Genomic DNA, 14,960 nt, shown 5'->3' with positions numbered 1-14,960 from the left:
AAATCTCAAAAAATACAGGACATTATATTACCTATTATATATAACAGTTAATGACAAAAACCTCCATTTTCAATAAAGCTATGGTTAGGTGAACATAAGTCAAAATTCCAAAGCTCCTTATGAGCTAAACTCCAGAGTCCTAGAACATCACTTCTACCTCAGTCATTTGGTGAAGTAACTAAAGCCAGTCCGATTCGAGTGACAGAGAATTAGACCTCTCAATAGGAGGGACAGCAAACAATTGACAGCTATCTTTACTGTCCTGTAATGTTTATGTGTGCGAAATAAGAAATGTTAGAAGTTGTCTCAAGACAGCTACCCATGCAAGTTAGAATAGAGTTGACATTCGTAGATGTTTGGTTCTTAAAGGGGAGACCTGTTTCTGTCATACCAAATGTTTCATCTAGATGTTTGTTTTGATGCAACATGGGCTGTCCAGTAGAAGAATTGCAGGCATTTGAAATTTCAAATCCTAGGTTTCCCCTGAAAGGCCACTCCTATAAAATTCAGTCTAGCTGTCATCTTTTTAAAATTCCAGATGAGGCTCTCATGAAAGTTTGATAACAAGACACTCTGTTTCTAACGGAAGGAAAAGATTCTCCTCAAAGTTCTCCACCATCTCTCATCCCTAACCTCTCTAGACCCACAAAAAGAAAGAGTGGTACAAAGGAAAGAACTCAAAAGGGATGAATTAAAGTCTCTGCAAAGTATTGATTGGACTTATTAAGCCATTTTTCCTTTATGAATGTTTCAAAGAAATGATATCTTTCATTTCATTTGTACAAGTGAAATCACCAAATGACTATATGATCACATTTGAGTCTCAAAACAACCCTAGAAGATAAATAGGAGAGGTACTGTATTTTTTTCTGTTTTGTAGATGAAGAAATCAGTGACTTGACAAAAAGTCTCTTGGCTGGCAAAGGCAGCTCGGTTCTGGAACTCAGATCTTCCAACTCAGTACCAAGTGTTCTCTCGGCTATGCTGATGCCTCTAAATAGACACATAAATTTGGGTGAAATAACATTATCTAATTTCACATCAACTCTCCATATTTAAGTCCCTAGACTAATAACTTTGTATTCAAAAATTTGTCTTATTTCTGCACTTTTCACTGAGTTGTATTTGTTCTTTTTACAAAAAAGAACAATTTGCATTTTGTAGAGTGCACACACCAAATTTGAATGTCTCAAAATATATGACTTTTTACTGATCCAAGATTAAATGGTATTCGTCATGCTTAGCAAGGACATCATGGTTTCATTTTCAAAGTACTTTGCAAGCATCAGCTAATTAAGCCTCCCTGTCATCTTCAGTATGACAGTTGTTTTCAAAATATCTCTCATTTCCCAGGAAAGTTCTCCACTCTGTCTTCTTTATACAAATCAGCACATTTGTTCAGTTCTTAAAATAAGCTAAAGGCTGTGAAATTATTTTGATCCGTGTGTGGCAAATACAATTAGCTCAGTAAGGAAAAATGCCCAGTGACTGGTCTGAAGGACAAAATGGAACACAGCACAAGAACTGCAGGCCTTCTACATTCTGAACACTAGATTGTTCCACGAGGTCTAGTCTTTAAAAGTATAACACAGTCATCTGCTTTATAAGTGAAAATTTGAGGTGGTTTCCCACTTGGGTCATTCTAAATGACACAGTCATATTCTGTCTTTAAATTTTGTCTTTTATTTCAGGATGAAAATAAACATGAAAACTAAAAAATAGAACTAAAAAATAGTTCCATTCTAGACACAGTAAATAATCAGGGACCATATAGGAAATATCGGGTTGACTCTCCAAAAGCCTGCATGACTAATCACCATAGGTCATGTGACAAACCCTGTACTTATTTCATGTCTGAGTACGTCTTCCCACAGCTATGCCAAGATTCTCAGCATGGTAGTAGCTCCTTTGGGCTAAGAACAATGTGAAAATACCTCTTACCTGAGACCAGAAAGACATTAATTCAGGAATATCCTTATCTCCTAAGTATGGATTAGATGCATGTAGAAAACTAGAATTTAAATGTGTGGAATAGAGGACATGTCCGTTTCAGTTTATTTTTAAAGAGTGAACTAAAAGTAGAAATGTTCCAAAACCAAGACATCGGGGCAGCTTAAGATCACCAAGGGGAGGAAGACCTGGAAGACAGAAGGAAAAAAGTAAAGGAACATTAAAGATTCATTTTCTTTATAACACAACTAATACAAGACATAAATGACTACAATGATAATATTGATGAGATGCACCAGGCACAATGATGGAAATAACAATCAATTACATGTATATGTTACTTCAAGAGTTCACAAAGAGCTTCTCTACCTCAGCAGCTCCCTCTGACAATGCAAGGAATTGTTATTTGCATTCTGTACGTGAAGTTTGGAGAGATGAAGTAATTTGCTCAGAGTAATATTTAGTACTTGACAGAGCCAGGGCCCAAAGCCAGAATCTCTAATTTCTAGTCTGCAGCTTGTTCTGAAGCCATGGGAGAGTGTTGGATTCTGAGTCCAAAGTACTGCATTCTAATCCTTGCTCACTTCTTAAGCCTTGCGCATTTAGCCAAGTAATTTAGATTCTTCAGGCTTCCATCTCTTTATAGTCAAAAGTTGTCTACCTCCTTTCCCTGGATCAAATGAGACCATATACAAGAAAGTTTTTTATAACTGTGAAATGTTATATAAATGTAAAAAGAGGTATAGCTAAGTGCAACTTAATGAATTCCTGGGGCCTTGCCTCAACATATCCTTATTGTTAAGCTTTCTTTCCTTTTGTCTGAAAGAACAAAGAATTCCTCTTCTCTTCAAAGTTAAACCTAACACCTGTACTTTAATAATAGACCAGCAAATATTTAACAAATTCTATCATCTTCCTTCATCTTTATCATCATCGCACAGATAAACAATTAGCATCAAAAAGCTAAATATTTTATCCAAGATTGTGCAAATTAAGTAGTAGAGCTCTGAATCAGAGCCTTTGTCTTTAATCACTATGCATGCAATGTTGCCTTCACAATGACTCAGGCAACTTCTCTGTTTTCCGCCTGTTTCAGTTATCTATGCATAATTGAAATCTACCCCAAATTTGGGGTGGTTGCATAACAGTGATGCATAACAATCCACCCCAAAATTAAATGGCTTAAAACCAATCCCCTTATTTGCACTAGATTCTGCAATTTGAACAGGACTCACCTGGGTAGTTCTTCTGGTGATTTTTGTCTAAAGTCACTCACGTGGCTCCGGCAAGCTGGGAGCTCAGCTGAAGCTGAACCATCCAAGATCGTCTTTCATTTCCCAGACTTCTATGTGGCCACTTATCATTCAGAGGTCCCAGCTAGTCTCTAGTCCAAATTTTCTTACAACATGGTGAATGGCTTTCATAGGAAGACAAATCCCAATATGTAAGTGCCTACTAAGCTTCTGCCGGCATCATACCTAATATTGTCCCATTAGCCAAAACAAGTCATAAGACCAAGGCCAAAGTCACTGGGAATAAGGCCCAAAAGTTGTAGTTCACTAGGGTTATCATTGTTTATCACATCTCCTCTCTCTTTATCTTCTCATTCATTACTTATGCTTTCCCTTCAGCATAGAAGATACTTTAATGACCACAAATAAAAATTTCCAGTGACCACACATTCTCCTTTAGCTACCATCTTACATTCCTTTCATAGTCAACTACCTTAAGTGAGTGGTCTACTTTTCTTGTCTTCATTCCTTCTCCTACTCCCCAGTCACTGCAGACTGGCCCACACGAACACCATTTCACCAAACCTACTCTCCTTCAATTCTCCAATAACCTCTGTATTTCCAAAGGCAATGGATAATTCACTGCCCGCGTTTACCCTGACCTTTCTGTGACATTTAACACTTTCTTATGTGACTCCTTTCTCTGATCCTTTGTATCTTTATCTTTTCTCATCCTCTAATGGCACTAAATGGTCTTCATTCACCAGGGTTGTAGCTCCTGATCTCTGCCCTACTCACTATATAGCTTCTCATGCTAATAGCATTCAAAACTATCTTTAGCCCCAAACTCTGTGCATATCCCTACACCTGTTTATCCAAGTATGTCACTACTCAAATGCAATGAATTTAAAACTAATTCATCATCTTTCTTCTAAAACTGTATCTTCCTGTTATAATCCCTTATCTTGGTGATGAATGCCACCATTTACCCAGCTGCCCAAATTAGAAATGTGATAACCCAAGACTCTTCCTTTTCTTCTTCCAACAGAATCCAATTGGTCATTAACTCTTATCTGTTCTGACTTTAAATAGTTCTCAGAACTATCCAGTGGTAAGTGTTTAACAATCAGCTTTGGACAGGATGGGGTGGGGCTACTGGGGTTGTTGGGTAGCATTATCTGATTTCAAATGTCTTTTATCCCTATTTCTGTTGCATTATGTATACATCACATTATATTAAATCATTGATTTACTTGACCTCCTTTTCCATTCTTCAGACAGGAACCATGTAGCCCTGTGCTTAGGTAGTGTCTAGTAAGCACTTAATAAATGGATAAAAGAGTTAAAGAGTGAGGTACTCCCTGGCCAACTTGACATGTTTCTTCTTGATCCATTCAGCTGCGCTCCATTTAAGAAAACAAAGGGAATTATGTAAGATCCTATGATCAAGTTAAAGGGAATTTTTTTTCCTCAAATTTAATGAGCTATACACATTGCTCTAAGAACTAAAATCAAGGGAAATTAGTCTTGAAACCCACAGTACTTGTGATGATTCTTCCTTCCTCTTTATGTTGCTACCATTTATAAGAAAATGTGGTAACAGTCTCTTAGCCTCATTTCATTGTTATTTGTGATGAATGTAGCAAAGATTCCTGCATCCTGCAGCCCTGCTAAGCTGTCACCTAAAATTAACCATCACACATGTTATCCCCATTCTAGATAGGGACTCTGAGGCTCAGAGGGTTAAGTAATTTGCTAAAGATGACATAGATGGCAGCTGCGGGACCAAATTCAAATACACATCTTCCTAACCCCAAAGCACCATTCTCCTTGTACTAAACTGGTAGTTCTCCATCAGGGCAATTTTATCCTCCAGGGGATACCTGGCAATATCTGGAGATATTTTTGGTGTCATAACTGGTGGGGGATGAGGGACTTGCTATGAAATCTAATGGGTAGAAGTCTCACAGTTGCTGCTAAACATCCTACACGCAGAAGAATGCTAAACATTCTACATACTACAAAGAATCACCCACCCAAAAATGTTCATAGTGCCAAGATAAAGAAAGCCGGCACTAAATTATACTATTTTGTATTTTTACCGTTTCCTACTGCTAGTAGAATAGTAATATGCTGATCTAAAATATAAATGACTGTAGTTCCATAAATCTAATAAATATTGGCTAAATGAATGAATGAATGTTAAATTTTGAATATAGGGGAAGGAAACTGCATTTTTCAATGACTTTTTACATTAGCATTCACTAAGAGAATAAAATATTTTAAATTATCATCAATAATAGAAATATGAAATAGATACCACTTATGTGCTTAAAACATTAAATACCACAATATAAAATGTTTCGTTTTGATACTATAAAATCATACAATATATTTTCAATGGTATTAGTAGTTTAAGGAAAAGAGATAACAGCAGTTTGTGGCTCATGAGATTCATAGAATTATCTCGTTTTAGCAGTATAAAATGTTAGAGCTGAAGGATCATCAAGGTCACCTGCTTCATTGTTCATCACTTAAGAAAACTGTATCTAGGAAAGGGTAAGTGAGTTACCTAAGGTCTCTTGGCTAGTGAAGGACAGTGTTGGAACCAGAATTCAGCTCTCCTGACAGTTACATGCTTTTTTCATTCCAAGGTATATTTTCAATATCCCTGAAGTGTTAGAATTTGGGGTGTGGGGTGTTGCTGCATATTTTCATTTAAACATGTACTTCATCCAAAGGAAATTGAATTTCTATGTTTTTGCCTTGTTTAGATAATAAAAAGCATTATTGAAAGGGATTTTTGATATCAAATAACCCAACCAGCATTCTATGATAAGACTTTTTCCTCAACATAGAAAAATATATTTGCTGTGTATGCAAAATCTTGAACCTTACAATATTGGAATTCTTTATTTAAAAATTTAAAGTGAATTCTCAATTTGTTCCCATACTGGCTTGGGGTTTTTTTCCTCCTTCCATGCATCTTTGTATGAGGTAAATGGAGATCTTTATTTGCAAAGGAGCTGGGAAAGCACCAGCACAGGAGCCAGGAAAGCAGGTTTCAAGGCCAGTTTCCTTTCTTAACAGCTCTCTGGCCTCCAGCATGTCCTGTCATAGCCTTTCTAGCCCTGTTCGTCATCTCCCACATCATGAGGTTATTGCAAAGGTTGAAGAAGATACTATCCCATTTGTAAATCTGTTTGGTAAACCCAGAGCACTTTGATAATATAAACTTCCAGTATTTGTTATACATCATTACTAGTTCTAAATAATGTTTATTTAAGGATATAAACAGAACACACATTCCTCTGTTAGTATTCTGAATTCCTGAAGTTATGGATAGTCATTTTCAGAGGGGTCCTTTAGAGGAATTAAGTTTAAGTCTCCAAGCTGAGTACATACATGTTATTTTCATTAAAAATTGAACAGATTAGCTTATTTGAGGTGATATAAGATTACAAGTGATTTACGTTTTCCCCCACACTCAATCTTTAATCTCCATTCTTGCAACACACTATTCCCTAGTCGGAATAATGGGATAGGTGAAAAATGTGTTCTTATTTTTTCTACCATGATAAGGAAGTCTGTCCTACCACCTGTAGGCTCCTTTTCTTTAATAAAAACTTTATTTGCTAATGAAGTTAGAACCAAAGGCCTTATTAATTCCTATTGTCCTAGAAATAGTAGTAGTAAGTACTCTTTTTTTTTTTTTTTAAGATTTTATTTATTTATTTGACAGAGAGAGATCACAAGTAGGCAGAGAGGCAGGCAGAGAGAGAGAGGAGGAAGCAGGCTCCCTGCCGAGCAGAGAGCCCGATGCGGGACTCGATCCCAGGACCCTGAGATCATGACCTGAGCTGAAGGCAGAGGCTTAACCCACTGAGCCACCCAGGTGCCCCCTAGAAATAGTAGTAGTAGCAGCAGCAGCAGCAGTGGTAGTAACAGAGATATAAATCAGATGAAGAAATAGAAATCATCTGTTCATTAGATAGTATAGATGAAACATATGCATATATTGCCACTCTGCTAAAATTCCAGTATAATGATAGGAAAGGAAAAATAATAATATAAACTCACAATGACAAAGAAAAAAGAGAGGGTGACAAGATAAAAGATATCGGCAAATTTTTGGAACGTAGCAAGCAATTGGAAGAACAGGGAAAGCTTAAATCTAAGTATGTTCAGAGAAGGGTGCCATAAACAAAGAAGCCAGTTCCCACCGCAGAACTCAAAAAAGTTTCAGAATTTGAGGTACCAGGTCATTTGGAAGTTGAGGCAAGGGTAGAGGCTGAAATCAGGGGGATTGGTTGAAAGCCTCTCAGATAAACTGATGCCAGATTCTTCCTCATGCTGGCATTGACAGAGGACTCCCCATTTCACCCTAAACAGGAAAGAGAAGGTTATTCTCTGGCCCTGGGCTTTAGATAGGCACTATGGAGGGTGGGATGTGATGCCATACAGAAATCTGGGGACTAAGTGAGAGTCTGTGTATGCCCTGAGAGATTTCCAGTCCCTTCACTCCTTCATCTCACAGCATGGAGCAACCAGGCTTTTACCCCACCCTATGGGGTAGAAAGTATAAAGATCTTCCCTGGGCGGGGGGGGGGGAACTCCCCAAGAAAAAAAAACCTGACAATGACATCGAGGGCATCGCATCAAAAGTGTTAGGTTACTGTCTGAGCCCTTCCATGGTAGCTCTCCAAAGTGACAAGCCCTGCCTGTGAAATGTTGAACTGGCTTTTTAGTGACTTGCTACTAAATATTATCATACAACCAAGACATTGCACATTCGAGAAAATCTTTCAACATAAAAATCAAAGACCAAAGTAAACCAGAAAAACAGGGATAATACGGAAACAGAAAATACAGGGTTCAGAGAACATTTTTAAAATATTAAATTAATATAGTCAAAAACAAGAGTATATATCACACTAAAGAAAAAAGATGATAACATCTAAAGGGGGGAACATCAGGAAATAAATTTAAAGTGTGAGAGCAAAACATTTAAAAAATTAGTAGTAGAGAAAAAAGATAAAATTGAGGAAGTTTCCCAGAATAATATAAACAAGATGAAAAAAAGGAGCAAAAATTGTAAGTAAATTAGAGAACCAACCCCAAAATTCTGACATTTAACTATCATGAATTCTAGAAAGAAAATACAAAAAAATAGAGTAATAAAAATTATCAAAGAATTAACATGTAAAAATTTCTCTGGGGGCACCTGGGTGGCTCAGTGGGTTAAGCCACTGCCTTCGGCTCAGGTCATGGTCTCAGGGTCCTGGGATCAAGCCCCACATTGGGCTCTCTGCTCAGCGGGAAGTCTGCTTCCCCCTCTCTCTCCGCCTGCCTCTCTGCCTACTTGTGATCTCTCCTTCTGTCAAATAAATAAATAAAATCTTTTTTAAAAAAAATTTCTCAGAACTGAAATATATGAATTTCCAAATGAAACAGGCCTAATGAGGGCCTAAAGTAAATTAAAAAGGATCCAAACTGGAGTGTCTGGCTGACTTAGTCAGAAGAGCATGCAACTTTTAATCTCTGGTCGTGAGTTTGAGCCCTGCATTGGGTGTGGAGATTACAAAAATAAAAAATAGGGGGTGCCTGGGTGGCTCAGTGGGTTAAACCTCTGCCTTTGGCTCAGGTCATGATCTTAGGGTCCTGGGATCGAGCCCCGCATCAGGCTCTCTGCTCAGTGGGGAGCCTGCTCCCCTCCCAGCCCCGCCTGCATCTCTGCCTACTTGTGATCTCAGTCTGTCAAATAAATAAATAAAATCTTAAAAAAAAAATAGTTGTTTCTTTTTTTTAAAGGATCCAAAATAAGGCAGAGATTGTAATACCTTAGGATACTAAGAACAAATATTGAAGCTTGGAGAAAAAACTTAAAAGCTTACATAAAGAAAAAAACCAATTCTCATTTTTAAAAAACTAGGGAAAAAACAACATTGGTATTCTTACTAGCAATACTGGAAACTAAAAGAAAATGGAATATCTTTTAAATTTCTGAGAAAAGCAATGTTCTCATCTAAAATTCTGTATCAAGTGAAGGATAAAATACTCATGTTTTCTTAATATGCGAAGTCTCAAAACTTCTGTCCCGTATATATTGTTTCTTTTGGAAGCTTCTGGAGGATATGGTCCATGAAATGAAAGAAAACACCAAAAAAAAGAAAAACATATGGGACCCAGGAAGCAAGAACTGAAACCCAGGAAAAGAGCAAAGGAAAGGGGATTCCCAGGGAGGTGGTGACTAGCCTGCCAGGAGGAAAGCAGGCCGGCTGCCTGGGGTGCATCAGTCATGTGGAGCAAGACAACCAACACCTGGGAGACAACTCCAAGGGGGAAAAGAGCCTTGGGGATTCTCTTACGGGTTTGTTGTTGTTCTAGTGTTGTCATTGTTACCATATTAAAAGGAGTTTTTAAATGTTGTTGGAAAACTGGGGAAGAATAAGTATACATGGAAAAGTATATTAAAAGAGGAGGCAATTTCAGGGCACCCGGGTCGCTCAGTGGGTTAAGCCTCTGCCTTCGGCTCAGATCATGATCTCAGGGTCCTGGGATCGAGCCCCGCAGCAGGCTCTCTGCTCGGCCGGGAGCCTGCTTCTCCCTCTCACTCTGCCTGCCTCTCTGCCTACTTGTGATCTCTCTCTCTGTCAAATAAATAAATAAAATCTTAAAAAAAAAAAAAAAAAGGGAGGCAATTTCTAAGGCCAGACAAAACAAAATATTGTTCAAGAATAAATGTAAGTATGGTTCAACACAGGAAATTACTACTTGGCTCAGCTGTGAGGAATATACACATTATTCATAAATGTTATATAGTGATTTAAGTAAGAATTGTGATGTCATTAGTTTAGGAAGAGAAATGGGGAAGGAGAAGAGTATGTTTGTGCATTGTGTGCATGCATATGGTATGTGTGTTAAATGATAGCTATTATAGTATTAAATCAATAGAATAATTTTAAACATTAATATGTTTTTTAAACATGTATTTATTTTAAATGTCTATTTAAGCATCTGTTTTGAAATATTGAGGTAACCAGTAGAAGAAACTGTTTACATTCTTTATAAACCTCAAAATATTATTTAAAGCTCTATGGATACATTTATGTATAAAAGATTGCAAAAATAATTTAAAAGAGTCACCTACTATTTCCAGGAGACCCAGAGAATATCTTTTAAAGACTAGAAACTCTGTTCCTAATCCCAGATGGAGTTGGATTGCCAGGTTTAGAAATACTCCACAGGGAAATGTACATCACCCACTCCTTTTAAGAGAGTTCCCCAGGAGGCCAATTTACTTCACCTCTTTGAGCTTCTCTTGCCTCATCTCTCAACTGAAAAAGTTCATTTAGAGCAAACCAAACTCAAATTCAAAGCAAATAACAGAACTGAAACAGACCAGGGGCAAATGCCAGCTCTTCTTTTGGAGGAGAGCCTCTGCTCAGATCCAGCTAGCTGTTGCTGGGAAGACCAGTGGTTGCTAAGAGGCCCAATGGTTCAGGAGAAACTGCAGATCTGGGGGAGTTGCGGGGGGGCGGTGGGGGAGGGTGGAGTTTTTGTTTTGTTCTGTTGTTGTTGTTGTTCAGATCTGGGTTTTTACATGAAATCTTTGGACTTTAAAATGCTCTTTTAAAATACGCAGTGCCTGCCAAACCAAACCCATCTGCAGGCCCCCACCCACCCACACAGACTGCCAGTGTGAGACCTCTAAATTAGATGAACACTGATGACTGCTTTAGGCAGCACAATGTCTCATTCCTAAAACTCTGCATTGAATGTATGTGTTTCTTCACCCCCGAAGAGGCAGGTTGTTTTATCCTAACCTGACATACTATATACTATTTCACTTTGTCACTTTTATCTTCACTGTGAACACTCACAAATCTTAAGACCCAAATCTGCATAGCGCCTCTATTCAAGGAAACACAAGCATAAAGAGAGGTAAGTTCTGCCAAACACAGCTGGGCCGGAAAATCAAGGAGTCATTCTCACAGAGACACAATTGGGTAAAAACTCATTAATCCATTTTTCCAGATATGTTAGTGTACACAAAGACAATAATCACATTTAACTGTAAGGATCAATATCAAGCTCAATATTTGCTGAGATTATCTTTTAATCTTTCACAAGGAAATTTTACCCACCACTGCTAATTATCTTCTTGGTTCACAGGCCTAGAAAACATGAAGACTGTGCTTTTTTTCCTATACATTTTGGGAACTGCAGCTGCAATCCCGGTAAATATCCTTTTTTTCTGTTGTTACATCTCTCCTTCCTGACATTTAATTTAGACATCCTCCATTTAAAAAGAAAATGTATGCATATAGTGGTTTGAAATTCTCTTTTTAATTTTAATGTCATTTTTTTCCCAAGCAGGGAACAAACAACTAGAAAAATTGAGATAAAATACTTTCTAAAAGAATTCTTCTTTCAGAACTACCAGATTCCACAAGATAGAATAAATCAAAAGCTGAAAATGTCGATTATCGGTTTTTAGAAAGGGGATGTGCCAGGGCATAAATGCCAACGAGAACGGGAAGAAATAAATTGTCCTATGAAAATTCATCACTTAGCATGAGAAGCCCAAGAAATTAGTATGAGAAGTCTTGGGAGTGCATACCCATACCCTTCAGCATCATTTTCTTCGAGTTCAAATATATACTGGCTGATCAATTCTGAGTCTGTAATAAAACAGGAACCGATGGGTTAGGGGCAGGAAATGGAATCGTAATCATAAATCGGCTCCTAACTCATCCTTTGAGGTGGGGGGTGGTGTGGAGGTTGTTGAAAATAGAACTAGAACTTTTTTTTTCTTCATGATCAGATACACTGTCCCCACCATTCACACAGCAATAAATTGTCTACACACAAATCAGAATCATTTGAGACCATGTCAGCCCCCTTAAAATTACCTGAAAGTTTTTGTTGTTGCTGTTGTTAGCAGAACCATGGCTTGGATGATCATCTAGGTGTCTCCCAAATGATCCATTTAATCTATAATCAAACCAAAGGATTTGTGCCATTTTTTCTTTTTCACCAAATGGAGGAATCAGTCTCCTCTAAAGAAACAAAGTAATTTCTCTCATCCCTTCTCTTCCTCATTCTCTACTCTGTCTAGGCTTTTGTCCTTGGTTTTTGGATAGCTGGTGGCTAACATTTGGTTGACAGATGTGTCAGCAAAGACAAACATCATGCCGCCCAGACCAGGCAGTTCTTAGAAAACAGAGTGTATGACAACACTGCTAGGGCTTATGCTTAAGTAACTGGAGTTACTCCAGCTGAAATTATACATTGTCCTTTGAAATTACAAAAGTGGGATAAATTATGTTCAGGACAGAAAGAAGCTTCCACAGACCCATTGTTTTCTCCTAAAAATGTGTTTTGCCCTTGCAGCTGTTGCCACTATGTAAACAGACATCAAAAGTGTCTCTCAACCTAATGTTTGAATAACACATCTACATGTAGACACATTTTAGATGTTTTTTCTTTAGGACAGTTCCTTGTGCAGATCCAGTCAGATGCTAAAATGCTAAATATCTTCTCATACGGTTTACCCATTAAAAATCTTGTATCATTTTCCTCACCTGCCTGAATTCTACAGAATAAGTGAATTCTGTGTGGTTAGGAGATTCCACACAAATTTCTAGATGTTATGTTGTTATAGCTGTGGGAATAATAATAAAATAGAATTTGATTTCAGAAAATTTCTGAAAGAAGAAAAGCTGCCGTGCTTTTTGTGCATTTCTTCCAGCTTAAGGAGGCAGAGCAGAGGGAGAAGGGTGCAGAGAGGGGGCGCGGTTCCCCACTAATAAGCTAAAATCTCCTCCTTCCATTGCCTTCCATGATGTCCCTGCTGGCAATCTGCCAGACTGGCCACCATTCTTTCTCCTTTCTCTCTTATAAATGGCTTCTTTGGAAATTTTTTCAAATATCATTACTCCTTTTAGTTGAGAAGGTGATGAGAAGCAAGAAAGCAAACAGCATCTAAAATGAATCTTGTATGCCATGTCTTTCCTTATATAATCGGTACAACAGAATGTAATCATAAAGACAAGTCAGTGCAAATAGAATCTGAGTTCTGTACTTACACCTAGATCTGCCTGGCATCTGAGCATCCATAGTATCTCTCCAATAAAGATTTGTGGTGAATGCCTGCTTACGGTATCAGACAGTTCACAGTGTTACCACTGTATCATACCACTGCTAACAACAGTCATTTTTTCACTCGGGTAGTTTTTTACCATTTCCAGACTTTTATATATGTGTCAACTTATCTTGATATTTCTGCTTATGAAATCCTTGATAGAAGACAGGGTAGGGATTTACAGTTTGTCAAGTGACAGATTCTTAATAACAGAGTCAAGACTTGAAGGGAGATCTCTTCTAAGTCCGTTGTTAAACTTCTCCATTGTATCACTGCCTGCTCTTCCTCTATGCCTTTAGTCTTGCTAGAAATAGAGCCATCCCTCTCCTTGAAATAATACTCCATAGCTCTTCTTCTTGACTAGAATAAAGTGTACTGTTTCACACTACTTTTGAATTAGTTCCACATTAAATTATTTTTTATTGTAAGATTTCTTGTTGGATATAAGGCTGATAGTGTTAAGAAAATAAACATTGAATAAAAAGTTTATATCTTTTCTGCTAATTAGCAGCAGTTACTTAAAAGTTAACTTAAGGAAATGTAGTGTTATATCCTTTGGTTAATTTAATTTCACTTGGACTTTCTACTAAACAACAGTTCTCAAAATTATAAAGTATGAATATTATATTTTTTTAAAAGTTTGAAAAGCACAGAAAATACTTCGAAAGCTCAAAGACACTATTATTGAAAAAATTTTTGCTCCATTTTCACCTAGTCTCTGCATATATAACATTTTCTTAAATATGTTTGTGATTCTGTTTTAGTTTAACATTATAATATGGACATTTGTTTATATTCTTAAAAATTCTAGAGAGTATCTTTTTTTAAAGATTTTATTTATTTATTTGATAGAGAGAGATCACAAGTAGGCAGAGAGTCAGGCAGAGAGAGGTAGGAGGAAGCAGGCTCCCCGCCGAGCAGAGAACCCGATTCCGGGCTTGATCCCAGGACCCTGGGATCATGACCTGAGCTGAAGGCAGAGGCTTAACCCACTGAGCTACCCAGGCGCCCCGAGAGAATCTTTTAAGGGACATTATATATGAAGCATATTGCTACTAATAATGATGACAATAAAAGAGTAACTGGAAATTTTAAATGTTAACATCTAGACATGAATAACATGAGCTAATTTCTAATTTTTTCAGACAAATGCAAGGTTCCTGTCTGATCATTCCAAACCAACTGCTGATTCCTTGAGTTCCATCCAACAGGCTGAAATACTAGTAACACCTAGCAACACTGCAAGCCCCATGTTAAGGGTTGAAGATGCAGAAAATGAAAAGGAAATTGCAGTGTCTGTAGATCATCCAAACCATGAGGTAAAAGAAACATGGTTACACTATTACAATTTTAAAATTTTCCAAAGGTCTCGATTTCAAAGCGTAGTCAAGGATATTACCTCATTCTCACTCATGTCAGTTTAATTTTTAAAAGACAGTGATCACATCAATCACCAGAAGAACTGTGAGAATGAGTTTTACACCTTCGGCCAAGGTGCTATATAATCATGTCATTTCACAAAATTTGAATTCAGGTTAAACTTTTAGCTATAGAATGTGGAGAACATCATATATGAGTTTACTTGATATTATGTGATGATAAAGAGTAATAATATTAAGTGTTGTCTTATG

At 37.4% G+C, this 14,960-nt stretch overlaps 1 protein-coding gene across 2 annotated transcripts in view; it reads left to right on the top strand.

Moving 5' to 3' along the window:
* The window catches only part of SPARCL1 (SPARC like 1), a 46,542-nt gene that overhangs the window by 14,886 nt on the left and 16,696 nt on the right, over positions 1-14,960 (top strand). For both annotated transcript variants that reach the window (XM_080797543.1, XM_080797544.1), the window contains 2 exons: positions 11,358-11,422; positions 14,475-14,648. In XM_080797543.1, the coding sequence (XP_080653669.1) occupies positions 11,369-11,422; positions 14,475-14,648 (228 nt within the window). In that variant the 5' untranslated portion in view covers positions 11,358-11,368. The remainder of the gene's footprint in view (positions 1-11,357; positions 11,423-14,474; positions 14,649-14,960) is intronic.

This window comes from Martes martes, assembly GCF_963455335.1.
Source record: "Martes martes genome assembly, chromosome: 2".
NCBI lineage: Eukaryota > Metazoa > Chordata > Mammalia > Carnivora > Mustelidae > Martes > Martes martes.
The sequence above is the reverse complement of the archived record's forward strand: the minus strand, read 5'-3'. Positions and strand labels throughout refer to the sequence as shown.